The sequence below is a fragment of the Polypterus senegalus genome, chromosome 15 (assembly GCF_016835505.1).
Source record: "Polypterus senegalus isolate Bchr_013 chromosome 15, ASM1683550v1, whole genome shotgun sequence".
NCBI lineage: Eukaryota > Metazoa > Chordata > Cladistia > Polypteriformes > Polypteridae > Polypterus > Polypterus senegalus.
The window spans coordinates 136,231,678-136,252,368 of NC_053168.1; the positions used below are offsets into that span (position 1 = coordinate 136,231,678).

Sequence of the window (20,691 nt, forward strand, 5' to 3'; positions counted from 1 at the left end):
AAATGCTGCAACTGCATGATTTAAATGGCAGGTGTTGTTTATTCGTGAAAAAAATAATATTGTGTACATGAAGCTCAGAAAAATGAAATCTAGAGATTAATTATAGGGGCAACATCATTTTCTCAACTTGAAATGAGAAAGATGTGACATAGCTAGGTTTTTCCATAGTTGGTGAGATCTCTTTTGTGTCCTGTGGTCAGCCACCTTGGAATTGTTCCTTATATTAACATTTTCAGATATAAGCTAGTTAGAGAAAACCTCCTTTATCTGTTTCTCCTCGTCTTGTGGGTCCCTTTTACTTTCTCATGTACAAACTATAGGGAAAATATTGTAATCATCCAAAAGTTCCATTTCAAGATTTTGATGAATCTCGATGTTTTAGACCTCCGTGACTTTCTCGTTTACAAAGTATAGGGAAAGTATTGTAATCGTCCAAAAATTCCATTTCGAAATTTGGATGAAACTCAACGTTTTAGACCTCACCAAGCCCGAAAATACAATTTTTGGAGTTATGTCTTTGTGTCGGTCTGTGTCTGTCTGTGTGTGTGTCTATAAACACAATCACTTGAGTAGGCTTTCACTTCAGTCAACTAAATTGTGCATACAAGTATTAGGTACAAAACGTAGATTTCTACCAACCTTTGGGCTATTTTCGTTAACCGGAAGTGGCACTTTACCTTTTATTCATACAGCTGCAGAGTCTGATTTATTCAGCTTTACTTTTATAATAATTGTTCGATATATTGTTAATTTAATTTGATTTGATTTGTTGTTGATGGTTCTTTAATGTACATAATATGAAAATATAATCATTGTCTTGTGGTTTACACCTCAAATATCCATCCCCATATCTAAGTATACAAGAAGGTCAAGGGGAGACTTCTCCCAATTTTTTACTTTTTAACCAGAAAATACTTTCCCCTGGTAACAGACAACACATGACAAAATCAAGCAGAGAACCTGACCTGGTCCTACAACACCAGCTCTTTAGCCAAGAAAGCCCAGCAGCGGCTCTACTTCCTGCGTAGGCTGAGAAAAGCCCATCTTTCACCAGTTATTCTAACAACATTCTACAGAGGAACCATAGAGAGCATCCTGAGCAACTGCATCACTGTCTGGTTTGGAAATTGCACAGCCAGGGATCGTAAAGACCTACAACAGATAGTGAAGACAGCTGAGAAGATCATCTGCGTCTCTCTTCCTTCCATCGTGGACATTTACACCAAACACTGCATCCGCAAAGCCAGCATTGTGAATGACCCAACACACCCTGCACACTCACTGTTTACATTTCTGCCATTGGGGAAAAGGTACAGAAGCATTCAGGCCCTCACCACCAGAATGTGTAACAGTTTTTTCCCCACAAGCAGTCAGATTCCTGAACACTCATGGACCGATCTGATATTTGTGTTCTGCAATGTTGCACATGTTTGCACATTTGTCTCAGATGCACCTTGTTATATATTACTTGTTCTTTGTTGTTCTGTGTAGCACCATGGTCCTGGAGGAACGTTGTTTCGTTTCACTGTATGCTGCACTACTGTATATGGATGAAATGACAATAAATAATCTTGAATCTTGAAGCAGCAGCACACTGCATTTTGTTTGCCATCTACATGGGTTAATTCACATTCAGAAATGAGTCCGTGTCAGCTATGAGTTACAGACTAGACGGAGTGTTTCTGGGAAATGAGCCAACTTAAGAGATACATCATTGTCTGTTTTGTGATTTGTACAATCTGACAATACTCTAAAATGTTTCTACAAATCATCCGTCAATTTTCTAGCCTTTCTGTACAGTTTAGGATCACAGAAAACCAATGTGTATTCTGGCAGCTTTGGGCACAATGCAGGAACAGACCGCAGCACTCTTACCCAGCTCCGTGCTCGGTCACACCAAGTCAATGTGTAGTCAACAACTAGCCTAACATGCAAGTCTTTTGGATGTCTTAGGAATATCCCTTAGAAAAACCCAGGCTGACAGTGGGAGAATCTGAAGAGTCTGGAGCACTGAGGCGACGACTAATGACTAAACCACTGTGTGTCCCTTAAAACAAATCCTTTCAACCCCTCAAGAAATAATTAAAGTTCCAGTTTACTACTTTCAGTTAATGTTAATAGATAAAGTGAGGTCACTAATCCCAAAAGAGAGGAAACTCCCCACGGTTGAACTTCGATACCAGATTTCTATTTTGAAGCAACGTTTTATGGTGTTGTTTTTCTTTCTTTCAAGTCAATGACTTAGAAAGTGTTAATTACAAATTGTAATATACACTGCAATTATTGTGATTCATTTTAATTATATGTATGTTTTGAAATCTGTACTTAAATATAAAGATTTCTGCCCAGTCTCTGCAGACTAAAGACATGTAAATATGTGGCCTGACAATTTTAAAACGAAAGTTGGCAGGAGTAATAATCCAGCTCTGTTTTGTTTGGCAGGTGATGGAGGGAATGATGTCAGTATGATCCAAGCAGCTGACTGTGGAATCGGAATTGAAGGGAAGGTAAAAGTGCACCACTGAAAATATTATCAGCAAGACTGGCTTGTTTTACCATCTTCTGTTACCTTATGCAGTTACCACCTCTCAGTCCAGTCAGTCAATGAGACTGTGGTTTCATTACTAAATTGCCACTCTTTACAAGCTGTCATTGATATTGACATCTCCAGGAAACTTGATATTACTGCTGGGAGAAAAATAATATGATACATTTGCTTATTGGTTGGGCACATCTAATTTGCAATATCCAAAATTAGTATTGCCCCCTCCTTTATTAATCTCTTTAGAGCATGTGTATTGCAGGGGGAACACATTTCCTCTGGTAATCGCTATAGATCTGATTGACTTTAACACTCTTATAATATTAAAGAAAGTACCCGTTGTGCTAAGAGCTTACTTTACCAATTGGCTGATTTAAGTGATACACTTACATTGCTGCAGTAGGTGGAGCACAGCAGATTTTTCCAGTGGATTTAAATAACTGCCACTGCTGGTATTGTGTAACAAGAAGCAGAGGGGAAAGAAAAATGCAACACCTACTTTTATACTTCATTATTAAAGTGGAAGGATTTCCCTAAGTTTGTTTATCACTTTTGCAAGAGCAATCCTTAACTCGCAATATGGATTAAATAATAAATCAATCACTCGATTGCCTGATTATTCTTCATTCCTCTAAATTATTCAGTTTCTGTGCAAGGTTGTGGAGGGATGGCACATTGGTTGGCATATCTCACTTCTTAATTTAATTGGTAAATCCAGAGTGACTCAGCATGAGTCCATGTGTTGTTTGCAGTGGACTGGCGTCTTGCCCCATGCATGCATGCTTGGTTGTCTTGCCATACACCCAGTGCTCTGGCCTCTTGAGATGGAAAATGCAGGTTCAAAAAGTGGAAGGATGTACAGATATGTGCAGATTCAAAAATAACTCTTATGCAGAATACAGATCGTATGTTAGTCCGATTCTTTATGCATGTGGTTTGTTCTAATTTGTCCCATTCATTAATAGCATGCACTTTCATGTTGAGATTCACAGAGACGATCCGGGAATCAATCAGTAAATTAGTATAGTAAAAAACGTATTATGCTTCTTTTGCCTGCACCAGCTGCATCAGGCCTAGAGGCTATTAATATCATCAAATTCTTTCTTTTCCATAGATCCTTTGCCAAATTTTTCTACATCCATTTTCATTTGTTGTGTGTTTTGAAAGATTCTGATCTCAGTCTCCTTTTCCACAACTTAAATGTTGCTCACTTGGATTCTAGTTCACTGCCAACAGCTCACATAGTGTACTCTCAATATTGCTTGATTTAGTTTGTTTTTCCACCTTCAGTGTACTGGTTATGACTGCCTAGCTTTGAATATAGATATGGAGTACTGGTTTCCAGGCTCTTTGATCTGACAGGGAGGTCCTCTACGGAGCACACTGCTGCCTTTCCCAGATTAACCCTGAAACTTGTCAAGTAAAGGCCTTAGCGCAGATACAAGAGGAGAGAGAGAGCATATCAATGGAGGCAGATGGCTCCTTTAGCTTACTGAGTGCTGTGACCCAACATTGGTAGAAACATCTGGCTGTAACAACTGAGGTTTATTCAGACTGCTCAGAAGTAACGCAGAGTATGTCCACCACCTGCAAACTTCCCCAGTTTGTTGTTTACTTGTTCATTACTTTATACACTCTACTGTCCCCTTGCCTTCTCTTTGGTGGAGGGTTGTCTGTGTCTTATATATTGATAACACTTTGTTTCAGAACTTTACTGCATTTTTATCAACTTTTTAGCAATTTCCATCCTTCCTATTCTGTTAAGAGGTTTACATATCGTGTTGTAACCTTTAAAACAGCCCCCTATGAAGTACAGATTGTAGTAACGTCACCTCATTGTTGTTAATTACAATGACAAACTGCTCTAATATGTTTTCACTTATCAGCTGCAGTTCTCTTCCTTGTTGCCAGTTATTAAGTATACCACTGGTTGATGTCTTCACAATACAAGAACATCAACCTTTTTGATGATATACAATTTAATATTGTTTACTTGCGCAGCAGACCTGCTGACTACAAAGAGATGACCAAATGCTAAATCATGCCATACAACTTTTATGTTTGTCAGGAAACTCTTGATCAATAGGAAATAAGAGCCACATGATATCCAGTTGGGTGATGGAACAGTGGGACCCAACAGGAATAGTAGAGTTCATGTCCCAGGTGCTCCCTGGGTGGAGTTTTCATGTTCTCCCTGTGTTTGTGTGGGCTTCCTCTCACAGTTTAAAAATGCAGGTTAGATGGATTGGTGATGCTGAATTGGCCCCTGATGTGTGTGTGTGTGTTTGTTTTCACACTGCAAATGGCTGACCCACCTAGGTTTTCTCTGCCTTGTACCTGATGTTTGCATTGAATAGGCTTCAGTTTCCCTCCCAGCCTGCTAAGGACAAATGGGTTTGAAAAAATGGATGGAATGGTGGATGGCAGCCAGTTGTCCCAAACGTTAAGGAGAGGAGAAACTGAAAAGGAGTAGTATTTAATAAGGATACAGTGGATACGGAAAGTATTCAGACCCCCTTCAATTTTTCACTCTTTGTTATATTGCAGCCATTTCCTAAAATCATTTCAATTTTTTTTTTCCTCATTAAATGTACACACAGCACCCCATATTGACAGAAAAAAAAGAATTTTTGAAATTGTTGCAGATTTATTAAAAAAGAAAAACTGAAATATCACCTGGTCCTAAGTATTCAGACCCTTTGCTGTGACACTCATATATTTAACTCCGGTGCTTTCCATTTCTTCTGATCATCCTTGAGATCACCTTCATTTGAGTCCAGCTGTGTTTGATTCTACTGATTGGACTTGATTAGGAAAGCCACACACCTGTCTATATAAGACCTTACAGCTCACAATGCATGTCAGAGCAAATGAGAATCATGAGGTCAAAGGAACTGCCTGAAGAGCTCAGAGACAGAATTGTGGCAAGGCACAGATCTGGCCAAGGTTACAAAACAATTTCTGCTGCACTTAAGGTTCCCAAGAGCACAGTGGCCTCCATAATCCTTAAATGGAAGACGTTTGGGACGACCAGAACCCTTCCTAGAGCTGGCCGTCCGGCCAAGCTGAGCTACCGGGGGAGAAGAGCCTTGGTGAGAGAGGTAAAGGAGAACCCAAAGATCACTTTGGCTGAGCTCCAGAGATGCAGTCAGGAGATGGGAGAAAGTTGTAGAAAGTCAACCATCACTGCAGCCCTCCACCAGTCAGGGCTTTATGGCAGAGTGGCCTGTCGGAAGCCTCTCCTCAGTGCAAGACACATGACAGCCCGCATGGAGTTTGCTAAAAGACACCTGAAGGACTCTGAGATGGTGAGAAATAAGATTCTCTGGTCTGATGAGACCAAGATAGAACTTTTTGGCCTTAATTCTAAGCGGTATGTGTGGAGACAACCAGGCACTACTCATCACTTGTCCAATACAGTCCCCACAGTGAAGCATGGCGGTGGCAGCATCGTGCTGTGGGGGTGTTTTTCAGCTGCAGGGACAGGACGACTGGTTGCAATCAAGGGAAAGATGAATGCGGCCAAGTACAGGGATATTATGGACATAAACCTTCTCCAGAGTGCTAAGGACCTCATACTGGGCTGAAGGTTTGCCTTCCAACAAGACAATGACCCTAAGCACACAGCTAAAATAATGAAGGAGTGGCTTCACAACAACTCTGTGACTGTTCATGTAAGGTCCAGCCAGAGCCCTGACTTAAACCCAATTGAGTATCTCTGGAGAGACCTAAAAATGGCTGTCCACCAACGTTTACCATCCAACCTGATAGAACTGGAGAGGATCTGCAAGGAGGAATGGCAGAGGATCCCCAAATCCAGGTGTGAAAAACTTGTTGCATCTTTCCCAAGAAGACTCATGGCTGTATTAACTCAAAAGGGGGCTTCTACTAAATACTGAGCAAAGGGTCTGAATACTTAGGACTATGTGATATTTCAATTTTTCTTTTTTAATAAATCTGCAACAATTTAAAAAATTTTTTTTTTTGTCTATCAATATGGGGTGCTGTGTGTACATTAATGAGGAAAAAAATTAATTTAAATGATTTTATCAAATGGCTGCAATATAACAAAGAGTGAAAAGCTGAAGGGGGTCTGAATACTTTCCGTACCCACTGTATGCACAAAAATTATATTTTTGCTATATACATATGCAATTTGGAATTTAAAGGAAATATCATACAATTTTGATTTGAAAGGAAATAAAATATGGTTAAAAATAATAAATATCACTTTTATCTTGACATATCCTTTAGAAAGTAATCCCCCATCCCGTTTTCAGTTTCTCAGCTCTGTAAGTTTTGGTTTCAAAAATATAATTCTATTTTTATTTCCATGTACTTAAAGAAGACACTGAATATTAAATTTGCTTGAGTTCCGCAAGTATCTTGTATATAAATGTCTTCGCATGGAAGTGTGTGTGTGTCTGTCCAGCTCGGAAGTGAGAGGTGGAGTTGGGGTAAGGGCTCCACCTCTGAGGATACGCTAGTAAGGCGAGCTCATCGGCAAAATGAAACCTCTGATGAAAGACAAAGTCGCTTAGTCGCAAATACAGATGCGAGGCAAGCACATCGGCAAAACGAAACCTCTGAAAAAGGAGTTACTCGTCTAGCGGCAAATACAGAAGTGAGGCAAGCACATCGACAAAACGAAACCTCAGAAGAAAGACAAAGTTGCTTAGCCACTAATATGTAACCAAGGCCACCACATCTGCAAACGGAAACCTCCGAAGGAGTCACTTGCTTAGCCGCAAATATAGAAGCGAGGTGAGCACATTGGCAAAACAAAACTTCCGAAGAAAGAGTCACTAGTTTAGCGGCAAATACAGAAGCGAGGCAAGCACATCGACAATAGGAAACCTCTGATGAAAGACAGTCGCTTAGCCGCTAATACGCAAGCAAGGCCAGCACGTCGGCAAACCAAAACCTCCGAAGAAGGAGTCACTTGCTTAGCCGCTAATACAGATGCGAGGCGAGCACATCAGCAAAACGAAACCTATGATGAAAGACAAAGTCGCTTTACTGCAAATACGCAAGCAAGGCCAGCACATCAGCAAAACAAAACCTCCGAAGAAGGAGTCACTCGCTTAGCCGCAAATACAGAAACAAGGAAAGCACATCGGCAAAACGAAACTTCAGAAGAAAGAGTCACTCGCTCAGTGGCAAATACAGAAGCGAAGCAAGCACATCAACAAAGGAAACCTCTGATGAAAGCCAAAGTCACTTAGCCGCAAATACAGATGCGAGGCAAGCACATCGGCAAAACAGAACCTCCGAAAAAGGAGTCACTCGCTTAGCTGCAAATACAGAAGCGATGTGAATACGTCTGCAAAATGAATCCTACTAGGAGAGAGACACCCAGAGTAGTTCCTTTCAATTACCTGACATCTCTACATTTCTGTATTTTTTCTGACAATTTCAATAGTTTCTAGGACCCGCTTACACAGCTAGTTATATAATAAAAGCAGAGATATTCTACCTAGCAGTAATCTACCACATCACCCTTAAGGCATAAAGCTCAACCCTGGCTTTTTAGAGCAAACATGCAGTTGCAAAGGGCTTGCAAGGAAAAAAAACTTGTAATATATTGTAGAGCTCAAGCAGAACTACACTTGCGGTAAGCTGCCACTTAAGCAATTGCACCAAGACCTCCCCCACAAGCATTGGCCAAGGACCACCCCCTTCAGCAGCAATGTTATCTCAAGTATACTGATGTGAGAGTAAAATGAAAGTAGTTGAAGGTGTGCAGAGCTCCCTTTGACAAACATTATGCACACCGGCGCAAAGTGTGCCCTTATATGTACAAAGTAAATACAAGCGTAAAAACGTGAAATGAAGAGTGGCAAACGGGAGTGACTTGTGGGAGAAATGTTCAGAGATGGGGTGATTACTTTCATTTCTTGATTGTATTGCCTATTGTCAATTTTAGCGTATCATTTGTTTTGTTACATGTAAAAGAAAATAAAACTCTAGATAATCATTTTGTCAATTTGAAATCTGTAGATGAGATTTGTCACCCACTGTTCTTTAATTTAGTTTATGCATTTATAATTAGCTTGCATTTTACTGGCATATTAACCAGAACATTGAAATTCGTAAGATTCAACTAATTATATAAACTGATATGGAAAACAAAAACACCATTCAAATAAGCCAGTGTGAAAACATTAAAAAAATATGCACATTTGAATTCACTTATTTCAGCTACTTGCCTTCTTTTTGTATTTTCCAAATCCATTTTTTCCTTCAATTATCGTACCCTTTTGATTCACGTCAGAGTTGTGGCAACACTGGTTTCACACGCAGCTCTGGATGGGTCGCTGGTATTTTTCTGAATCCCCCAACCATTAATACATTTTTATACCAGAAGCTCAACACAGCATGTTATTAAAAAAAAAAAAAAAAAAATTGCCCCATTTCACTTGTTGCATACACTGTATCTGAATATCTGTCATCTTAATATATCAGCAAATTAATATGCTGACAACATGCAAGAATATACAGTAAGCAACAGATGTCTTTTAAGTAAACATATACAAATGCCAAGAATTTTTTCTTTTGTTTTTGTCGAGCCGGCGAGAACAAATCGGAGGCATTTTTCTTCTTCACCCACTTATCATGGTTTTTACCCCTCCTGAAATGATGCGCACATGTGGATTTACACTACAGAGTTAATCCACCTTTTAACTTTGCCAGTGATGTATGTTTTTGGCTACTTTTGTCTCCTTAGGAAGGGAAACAAGCTTCACTTGCTGCTGATTTCTCAATTACACAATTCAAGCACATTGGCAGATTATTAATGGTGCACGGCCGCAACAGCTACAAACGCTCTGCCGCACTTGGCCAGTTTGTCATGCACCGAGGCCTAATCATTTCTACAATGCAGGTAACGTGTTCTCTGTTTGCTGTAAACATTTTTGAAACTGACAATGAGAGCGCTGTATTGCCAGAAGCACTCAGGACTGTAATTATTAATCGGTTTTCGTTTTAAATATTATGAGGCCAGCTATGGTATTAAACAATCACAGTTCTGTGCTCTAAAGAAAATCTAAGGATTAACTCCATTAACTCTTTTTTTTTTTTTCTTTTTCAATTCTAGGCAGTGTTTTCTTCAGTGTTCTATTTTGCATCTGTTCCTTTATACCAAGGATTTCTCATGGTAGGGTAAGTGGCTTTTGTCTCTTGCTAAGTGGCACTTTTGATTTTTCCCCCTCTTTTCAAGGGGTTCCAGTTTTTGTTGAAAAGATTATCTTCAAAAAGACTGTGAAATCAAAGGAGCCAAGCAAGACATATTGTTTCGAAGCCAATTTGAATATCAGCATCTAATTTGTTAACCTTGCCCAGTTACAGACTGTAGTATAAAAATCCTAATATTGCATATAACTTGCCTTCCTCATCATTACGGCATGTATTGTGTCTTGATTGAACACCACATCCATAACACGTTGCAGTAGAAGTAGATAAATGCACTTCAGTACAGCACACAAGTGGCTTAATTACAAGACTATTTTACCTTTTTTTTTTTTTAACAGATACGCAACAATCTACACCATGTTTCCAGTTTTCTCTCTAGTCTTAGATCAAGATGTAAAACCTGAAACTGCACTGCTCTATCCCGAACTTTACAAGGATCTGACAAAGGTAAGAACAAATGAAGTATTCAAATGGGGGACCCCAAAATCATACCTTGGAAAATACAGACACATCAGCAGGATTGTATGCTCATCTGTTTCAACGAGCATTAAATGAATGGTGCGTCTAGATAAGATCCACTGCACTCTTCCAATTATTATTCTTTTCATAACCGAGCAGGAAGACTCCCACTTTATTTTTTTCGTCCAGCCAGGGTAATTTTTTTAATACTAGTGTCTAGGTCAGGCTAACCTTGGTCAGGAACGGAAACCAAACTTCCTTATTAAAAGTTTTCTGGAGTTTGTACTATATTATTTAATAAATCTTGTTTTTAGTGTCTGCCAGCTTTTACAAATCATGAACTATTTATCCTATATACCAGGGATGTCAAACTCCAGTCGTGGAGGGCTGCAGTGGCGGCAGGTTTTTGTTCTAACCATCCTCTTTATTAGTGACGCGTTTTTGCTGCTAATGAACTTCTTTATCTTTAGTTTTAATTAACTTGCACAGGCCCCTTAGTTAGCAGCCAAACAATAATGAGACCCAAAACAAGCCACCACACGACCAGCTCGCCTGTGCCCATCACACAATATCTGAAAATAAAGAAAGGTGAAGGTCTCGGGAAAGTTGATCTCTCAGGTCACCAAAACATTTTGACGGTTTTCTTAGAAAAAAACAGAAAAATCAACAGTTTTGGAAATGTCTGGTGTGGCCGAATGAGAGCAGCAACAGGCCACTGAATTAAATATCAGGTTTAATTAACAGCAAGAATCAGCTTCTCATTAAGAAACTGGCCAGAGTGAAATTGGTTGGAGTTTGAAGCCCCAATTTAGCTGGTCATCCGTTGGCTTGTTTCACATCTCATTTCTGTTAGGCTGTCATTTAATGAAGAAAATAATTCAAAGGACTGAATGCTTAGAAACAGGGCTACTAAAATGAAGAGAAAAGAAATGAATTAGCAGTGAAAACTGGTCACTAATTAGGAAAAAAGAGAGGTTAAGAGCAGGCACTGATACAGCGCATTGACGCACCCACCACACGACAAACCAACTCGGGATCCAGATTAGGACCCAAGTGCAGCCATTCAACGAGTGATACCTCAGCACCACACTAGTTAAGATGGAGTGGAACTAGTGTGAGGTTTATTATGGTTTATTCTGCCACCAAACCCCCAAGTTCTTCCCTGCAGGATGGAGGGCCTACATTCAGGAACAGATGCAGATTATCGTCATACCCGGGATGGAGCAATTGCAGGTTAACGGCCTTGCTCAAGGGCCCAACAGAGCAGAGACCCTTTTGGCATTTTACGGGACTCGAACCGGCAACCTTTCCGATTGCCAGTGCAGATCTCTAGCCTCAGAGCCACCACTCCGTCAAGATTAGGAAAAGGGTTAAAATGAAAACCTGCAGGGCGGCACGGTGGCGCAGTGGTAGCGCTGCTGCCTCGCAGTTAGGAGACCCGGGTTCGCTTCCCGGGTCCTCCCTGCGTGGAGTTTGCATGTTCTCCCCGTGTCTGCGTGGGTTTCCTCCGGGCACTCCGGTTTCCTCCCACAATCCAAAGACATGCAAGTTAGGTGGTTTGGCGATTCTAAATTGGCCATAGTGTGTGCTTGGTGTGTGGGTGTGTTTGTGTGTGTCCTGCGGTGGGTTGGCGCCCTGCCCAGGATTGGTTCCTGCCTTGTGCCCTGTGTTGGCTGGGATTGGCTCCAGCAGACCCCCGTGACCCTGTATTCGGATTCAGCGGGCTAGAAAATGGATGGATGGATGGATGAAAACCTGCTGCCACTGTGGCCCTCCAGGCCTGGAGTTTGACACCCCTGCTATATACAGTATGTGTGTGTATGATGTATTTCCAGTCTTTGTTTTATAGTACATTACAGAAAGCTTTACGAAAGAGATAAGAGAGCACAATACGGCATTGTAATCTAAAATTCCCGAATGAAATAAATGGAGTCCTGATTCTGTTTTTCTGTGCGTTTTCACTTATGATTCAGTATACCTTCCAGTGTTCCAAAAATTAAACTTCCTCCAGACCGTCAGGTCTGTCATCATGAAACTTTCTCATACTTGACAGTTGGAGAATCAAATTTTTAAAAAGTCACTAAAATTGCATAAAAGCATGGTTATCAGAGGTGGACAAGTCAAATTGCACAATGAGTCTGTCATCTTGAAACCTCACATCAACTGATATTTGGATCATCTTCTATCGAAATAATCAAAAGATCTGTGATATTTGCTACTGTCTTCCTGTAATCCTATAATGTTAACATGCTTTATTAAAGATGTCAGGTATTATTAAAACTCATTTCTTATTAAACAAAACACATTTGTTTGCTTAATTGTGTATTTGAATGTTCTTTCTTTATTCCTGTTATCATTATTCTGCATGACAAATATGAATTTTGTACTTTCCAATAAGACTTTTTGTGAATCTGAGTGGATAAAAATACATGATCTATCACTTTTTTGTTAAAGTTGCCCTTATTTTTTATGTTGGTGTTTTGAAAATAGATTCTTTATGTTAAGCACAACTATTTGCAGATGTTACATGGTTAGCTGAAGGTCCATGATTGATTAGTCACTGACTAAAAAAAATGCTAAAACTTGTGCAGTGAATTAAAAATGAAGCCAAAAAGTATCACATCTGAATAGATTCCCATGCACTAAAAACTGTGGCAGCAGTAAGCTTGTTTCTACGTTGTAAAAAGAGGTGAACGCCTCTCTTTTATTGAGACTGCACAGGGCAAGCCATCTGATTAAGCTAGAAAGTCAATCACATTAAATTAAGGAACTGGTCAGAACAAAAGCCTGCTGCTTCTGTGGGCTTCTAGTACTCTGGTGGATCTAAGCCAGCAATTATTAACAAATGAATTAATCTTTAGTCCTGGAATTATTGTTGCAAAGTTGAAAGTTTGTTTGGATTTTGTGACACAAGATATACTATTTAGCCAAAAGTATGTGGATACCCCTCCAAATTGTTGAGTTGTTAACAGGTTCCTAAAATCGAGCACACAGCCATGCAGTCTGCATTGACAAGCATTAGCTGTAGAATGGGTGGTACTGAAGAGCTCAGTGACTTTAAACGTGGCACCGTCACAGCTTGTCAATTTTACCACGAGTCAATACACTAAAATTTCTGCTCTGATAGATCTGCCCCAGTTAGCTGTGAGTGTTGTCATTGTGAAGTGAAAACGTCGAGGAGCGACAACAGCTCAGCCACAAAGCTGGTAGACCACGCAGACTCACAAAGTGGGGCTGCCGGGTACACGTGAAAATCGCCTTGTCTGTTGTATCACTCACCACAGAGTTACAAACTGCCCCTGAAGACGACATAATGACAAGAACTGTGTGCCGTGAGCTTTATGACATGGGTTTTCCATGGCCAAGCACTTGACCGCAAGCCTAAGATTGCTATATACAACGCCAAGCGTCGGCTGAACTAGCGTAAAGCATGCCACCATTGGACTCTGGAACCATGGGAATGTTCTCTGCTGCAATCAGTCACACTTCACTAATCTGGCAGTCTGATGGATGAATCTGCGTTTGGTGGATGTCATGATAATGCTACCTTCTGGCCTCCGTAGTGCCTACTGTTAAGTCTGGTGGAGGAGTGTTAATGGTGGGGTTTGGGTTAGACCACTTGGTTCTTGTGCAGAGTACTGTTAATGCTGCAGGAGACACAGGCATTTCAGACAATGACAATTTTGTTGCAGCTGTTTGGAAAGGCCCTTTTCTGTTCCATCATACACAAAGTAAGATCCATGGAGGAACTTGAGTGTCCTGCACAGAGCCCCAACCTGATCCCACTTGATCACCATTGGGATGAATTAGCATGCCGATTGTGAGGTGCTCTTCTCCGATATCAGTACCTGACCTTCTAAAGACTCTATGGACACAAATTCACACACACACACTACAAAATCTTGTGGAAAGCCTCCCCAGAAGAGTAGAGGCTGTTATATCCGCAAAGGAGAATTTCTCCATATTAATGTCCATGGTTTTGGAATGGGATTTCCGGCAAGCCCATACAGGTGTTATAGACAGGTGTCCACAGATTTTAGACCATGTAGTGTACTTGCTTTTTCTGCTGTCATTTGTGTGGATGTTTTATTTAACATTTAAGTCAATGATTCCTGTATTTTGGGTAGGCAGACTCCTAGCATACCTTGGGTGGAGTCAAATTTAGGTCTGTTAGACCCTTTATGGTAGTCGTCATTATTATTGTTGTCTTGATCACTGTTAGCAGGCTCACAACATTAAACTCCATCCATCAGCAGTTGTCATGGCAATAAATTCTATTCTTAATATGTAGGTGAGTTGGAGAGAGAGAGTCAGAAGCACAGACATTTGGCAGAAGCTAAGAGTAGAGCCACTGACCCTCTACATTGAGCGGAGCCAGTTGAGGTGGCTCGGGCATATGATACGGAAGATTCCTGGATGCTTCCCGGTGAAGGTTCTATGGGCATGACCAGCTAGGAGGAGACCTCTGGGAAGACCCAGGGCTCATATGAAGTTATATCTTCCAGGTGGACTAGAAACGGCTGGGGATTCCACAGTACGAGTTGGCCTCACTGCTAAGACTATTGCCCCAGCGACCCAGTTTTGGATAAGCAGTGGAAAATGACTAAATGGAAGAAAGTGGGTTGGCCAACATTAAAATTTTGTGGGGATATCGGGTTTTAATCTGGTGACATGGAATGTGCCAATTCAGTTTTGGTATGATTGGCACAACACTGTTAAGCACAGCTGCTTCAGAGCTCTTAAGGGTGTGTATCTCCAGTGTTAGCCTGGATTCTGACATTGTGAAGTTTGTGTTTTTTCTGCCTGTTCACATGCCCCACGTGCTCTTGTTTTCTTCCCACATCACAATTTTTGGCTATAAATTGGTCCAAGTTTGCCCGAAGCTGCCGGGATAAGCTCAAACGCCCTTATCGTCCATGATACTGAGTAGATTTGGGGTTTGAATGAATGATGTTAATGTCTGCTCTTTCTGCTTCCCTGTATTAACCTGAAAATATGAGACCTTTGCAAGATATCATTTAAAATAGAATTGCATTTTAAAACATTAACATTAGAACACTCTAGACGAGAACAGGCCATTCAGCCCAATAAAGCTCGCCAGTCCTGTCCACTTTTCTTCCAAGAAAACATCAAGTCGAGTTTTGAAAGTCCCTAACGTCTTACTGTCTGCCACACTACTTGGTAGCTTATTCCAAGTGTCTATCGTTCTTTGTGTAAAGAAAAACTTCCTAATGTTTGTGCGAAATTTACCCTTAACAAGTTTCCAACTGTGTCCCCGTGTTCTTGATGAACTCATTTTAAAATACAAGTCTCGATCCACTGTGCTAATTTCCTTCATAATTTTAAACACTTCAATCATGTCACCTCTTAATCTTCTTTTGCTTAAACTGTAAAGGCTCAGCTCTTTTAATCTTTCCTCACAATTCAACCCCTGTAGCCCTGGAATCAGCCGAGTTGCTCTTCTCTGGACCTTTTCTATTGCTGTTATGTCCTTTTTGTAGCCTGGAGACCAAAACTGCACACAGAACTCCAGATGAGGCCTCACCGGTGTGTTATAAAGCTGGAGCAGAACCTCCTGTGACTTGTACTCCACACTTCAAGGCGCTATATAACCTGACATTCTGTTAGCCTTCTTAATGGCTTCTGAACACTGTCTGGTAGTCGATAGCTTAGAGTCCACTATGACTCCTAAGTCCTTCTCATAAGGTGTACTTTCGATATTCCGACCGCCCATTGTGTATTCAAACCTAATATTTTTACTTCCTATGTGTAATACTTTGCATTTACTGACATTAAATTTCATCTGCCACAAATCTGCCCAAGCCTGTCTGCTATCCAAGTCCTTCTGTAATGATATAATGGATTCCAAATGATCTGCTAATCCACCTATCTTGGTATCATCTGCAAACTTAACCAGCTTGTTACTCATATTCCTATCTAAATCATTTATATATATATATATATATATATATATATATATATATATATATATATATATATATATATATTAATTATAGCAGCGGCCATAGCACTCACCCCTGTGGAGCACAGCCTTGTCATCTTTGTGCAAATAATTATATTTTTCTGTCGTTCTGCAAAATATCTTAATCTTTAGTTAGAACAGACAAAGATTCTCTTACTTTTTTTCTTCCACACAGATGCAAAACACGCTCTTATTATTGTTCTTTTTTTTTTTATCTTTTACTTTTTATGCTCAGCTCACATTTCTTTCCATTCACTCCTTCCTGGGCCAGCATATTATTTATACACATTGGTAATCATTTGCATCCATCTGGAAGAGTGCAGGTGCAATAAATAGTGGGGTCTTTAACAGATTTTCAAAATTTTTTCCTCATGTGCCTACTCCTTTGAAAGAATGCTTAAAATAGCTTTTTTATTTTATCTTTACACCTCTCTTATTTCAAGTGGTCTTTAATATTGCATTATATCTCAGCTTTTCCCCTTCATCCAAATGATCATAATTGCAGAAACATCCTTCTATAAATGACTTTGTTCTTGCTGGGCATGGTCCTTACAAGCTGATTGCATCTAATAAGCAGGTTTTATTTCCCCTGAAGTGAGTATTTTAAGATGATGGCTTTAGCAGGCAGATCTTAGGGACTGTCTGCTTTTGATGGTTATAGAACTGGTGTAATTAGTTCATCTTCTGCAATAAAGTATTGCTTATTTGAAATAATTCTTTTTTTTTTGTTTGTTTCAGGGTCGATCGCTATCATTTAAAACCTTCTTGATTTGGGTTTTAATCAGTATATATCAAGGTAAGGCTGTTTTGCCATATCTGGCTAAGTTTCCTGTTATGACGTGTTTGATTCCCACGTTGCAATTTTTCGAGCTTCTCAGTGGCTTGGATTTCTGAATTTCAACAACAGTTGCATATTGCCATTGTTTATTGTGTAAATGGATATTTCAGTAAGTGAGTAGACTTGTGTGAAGAGCACTAAGGATTGGTAGTTTTATTGATGCGTGACATCTCAACAGTTCTGGTTTTAATTAAAGGTTAATACCAAAAAATGAGCAAAATTTTAAACTGCCTCACTATCAAGTTTCATTTATTACACAGTGTTTGCCTCTGTGGAATGTGCACAATGTTAGAAAATGCAATTATGTGATCAGTTAGAGGCCATTAAGCACAATTTATGCAATGTTATAAATAAGTGAAAGACTATCAAAATACAGTAAACATCATACCCAGATGCACTGAGTGGAAAGCTGGAGGGCAACATTTTTTCACAAAACTCTGTAATTGCTGTGCTCACATTTCCCAAATTTCCTGTGTCCTGGTGCTTACTGCCAGCTTCAAAGGTAGTAAATATCCGTGCGGACTGGTGACCCCTTGAATTCGCTTGTAGTCGAGTTTGAAGTTTGGTTCTGTTACAGAACGTGTACTTCAGTATAATTTAATACATTGTTAAATAATGTGTGGCCTTTAACGTCCTTGGAGCCACACATAGCAGGTCACATGTCCAGAACACACACAGTTGTGACCATGTGACTTCTGCCATTTATTTTTAATAGATTGCACCGTAACCTAAGTATTCATTTACAACCCTGCAAATGGCAGTTTTTGACACAGGCTGCTAATTATTAATACAACATTTTAATTCTTCATCAGTAGAAAATAATTTTTGGAAACTTTTTTTTTTTCCTCTTGTTAGTGGGACGCTAGCTCCTGTGTTTGTTACATTTACTTCTTTTTTTTTTACAGTACTTTTTAATGTATTGTATATGATGAAATCAGTGCATGAAATATTTTATGAACCTTGACTTTTTTGTAGAGAAGTGTTTTTGTTTAGATTTGTATACTAAGTATTTAAACACTTTTAGTCAGTCAGTTATTTTCCAACCCGCTATATCCTAACTACAGGGTCACGGGGTTCTGCTGGAGCCAATCCCAGCCAACACAGGACGCAAGGCAGGACGCCAGCCAATCACAGGGCACACACACCAGGGACAAGTTAGGATCGCCAATTCACCTGACCTACATGTCTTTGGACTGTGGGAGGAAACCCACGCAGAAACGGGGAGAACATGCAGACTCCACGCAGGAAGGACCCGGGAAGTGAACCCAGGTCTCCTAACTGCGAGGCAGCAGCGCTACCCACTGCACCACCGTGCTGCCCCAAACACTTTTAACTTCTGTTTTATGTATTGTGTGTGTTTTTTGCTGAACAAATAATATCATTTATTTTATGTTGTTCACATGTTAATACAGCCACTGCCCACTGTATTAGGCATCCTTATCTTTTACCCAGTAAGGGCATCCAACGAATTCTTCAAGGCCTAAATACAACAAGGTGCTGGAAACATTGTTTGGGGATTTTGGCCCTCATTAAATCCTGCAGGTTTTTCATCTACAGAGGATTCAGAAAGTCTTCATACCCCTTCACTTTCTGCACACTTTCTAGTGTTGTAGATTTATTTTTCAATTCATACATTTGCCGTTTTTGCATCGCAATCTGCACTCAATCACCCTTAATGACAAAGTGAAAACGTCTTAATGTTTTTGAAAGCAGTTCTCTTTTTGTTTCTATTGCAGGAGGAATATTAATGTATGGAGCACTGCTGCTTTTCGAGTCCGAGTTTGTGCATGTTGTGGCCATTTCTTTTACTGCCCTGATCCTAACAGAGCTACTTATGGTGGCATTGACGATCAGAACATGGCACTGGTTAATGGTGGTTGGTGAATTCCTCAGTCTTGGCTGCTATGTGGCCTCACTTGCCTTCCTAAATGAGTATTTTGGTATGTCTGCCGTATTCATTTTTAATTTTCCTTTTCTCCTTTGCCATAGGGCTCTTGCTGTGTAATTTTCTCATTTATTTAATCTGGTTAGATGTATAATTAAGGCTAGTGGTAAAGCTCTAAGCCACATGTAAAAATGTCTTAAATCCATTAATGTTATTAGTTATTTATTTCATTTTTTTTTCTTTTTTAAATCCTTGTTTAATTCACTGAAAATAAGTTTATGCTTTTTTTTCATTAATCATTATTGGTATTTAACATGTAATTAATATTAGCGTTTTGCCTTCGATTTTTGGACTTTTGCTTTGAAAAATAAATATGAATTTTTCTTTTTTCCTGACAGTAAAAATGCCACTGCATTTCATATGAGAGAATCTAATCACATACTATAGATAAATCTGAAGTTTCAAAGCCTCTCCTCTCTGTTCCATTTTAGGCCACTTTCTACTGCTTTGTCTTCATTTCACATGCCATCAGAAATGTTTCCCTCCCTATGTCTACTCTTGGTGAATGAAAATCTAACACAGTATGCACTAAATTACATTACATGTTTTCATAAAGTTGTAGCTTTGAATTTGCTTTTCATTATCAAACGTGTTGCAATAAACCTCTAAACTCCTATAAAGTATAATGTGGTAGGGCATCTAAACACATTCAAGTTACTTTTTTTGAAGTACTGTAGAAAATCTTGTTGGCCGTTTTGCTTTGGTTGCATTTAAATCGGTGCAACGTTTGTAAGCTTTATGTAAAATGCATGTTTCAGATTTATAGGAAAACTAATGAGAAGTACATTATTTACAATTAGACGTGAAAGTAATCATAATAACAACAGGATTTACTATTTAATTCAGTGCTTCTGACTGTGTGTGTGTGTGTGTTCAGTCCCTGGGCCGTCTTAACGGCATTATAGGCTCCCAGGCAAAGCAGTGCACTGAGGCCCCTACCTACGCAACCACTTACAGGGATAAAAATGTAAATGGTCGATAAAATGAAACATATAATTATTGTATTGGTATTCCAACAAAATCAGTGTTTAAATATTAAAAAACTTGCAGTACAGCAAAGATTAATCAACACAACCGTTTAAACAATATAACATGAAAAACACAAAAATTTCAACATACAAATGATACTCAATTGGTAAACCATACAGACGGAGATGGCACAGTATGAAATTACTATGAATTATTTATTATTAATCAAGTGTTCAACACAAACATTTGCGAAATTTCTTGGCAGAGAATTGAGTTGAAGTGACATTAAAATATACGCCTTTACGTTATGTAGTGGGTGAGATCCGTACACATACAGGCACGTGAGGTTGCAGAGGTGACCGTGATACTAAATCAGAGGCGAATGCCAGTGTCCACTTGTAACACAATAACAAATATTTATAGTTTAGTATAGTATTTATTAATTGACAGCAAGTCATAACATACATGATTAGCATGGGGCAGCTGCCCAGCATGCCTTAAGACGTTCCTGCCTAGTCCCTCTGACCAATCTGATTAGTCGGTTTCACTTTGGTATGATAGTTCAATTCAAAGAGAGAGTTAAAATGAGGCATTTCACCCACAGTAAAGCAAGTAACGTAATAAGCTAAATACTAACAAGGCTCAACCAATGTCACCTTCAAAAATGGGAGGCATTCGTAAGAATATGAATGATGTTTTCACAGCGGATAATGGTGGTCCATATACCACTGGTTATAGTCAAAAAGCGGACTGGAGGCAAGCAG

The 20,691-nt window shown here is 39.6% G+C and overlaps 1 protein-coding gene across 2 annotated transcripts in view; it reads left to right on the forward strand.

Annotated features, from left to right (window-relative positions):
• The window catches only part of atp9b (ATPase phospholipid transporting 9B), a 329,584-nt gene that overhangs the window by 296,784 nt on the left and 12,109 nt on the right, over nucleotides 1–20,691 (forward strand). For both annotated transcript variants that reach the window (XM_039737704.1, XM_039737705.1), the window contains exons 23-28: nucleotides 2,443–2,507; nucleotides 9,270–9,425; nucleotides 9,639–9,703; nucleotides 10,072–10,180; nucleotides 16,914–16,971; nucleotides 18,750–18,953. In XM_039737704.1, coding sequence (XP_039593638.1) covers nucleotides 2,443–2,507; nucleotides 9,270–9,425; nucleotides 9,639–9,703; nucleotides 10,072–10,180; nucleotides 16,914–16,971; nucleotides 18,750–18,953 — 657 coding nt within the window. The remainder of the gene's footprint in view (nucleotides 1–2,442; nucleotides 2,508–9,269; nucleotides 9,426–9,638; nucleotides 9,704–10,071; nucleotides 10,181–16,913; nucleotides 16,972–18,749; nucleotides 18,954–20,691) is intronic.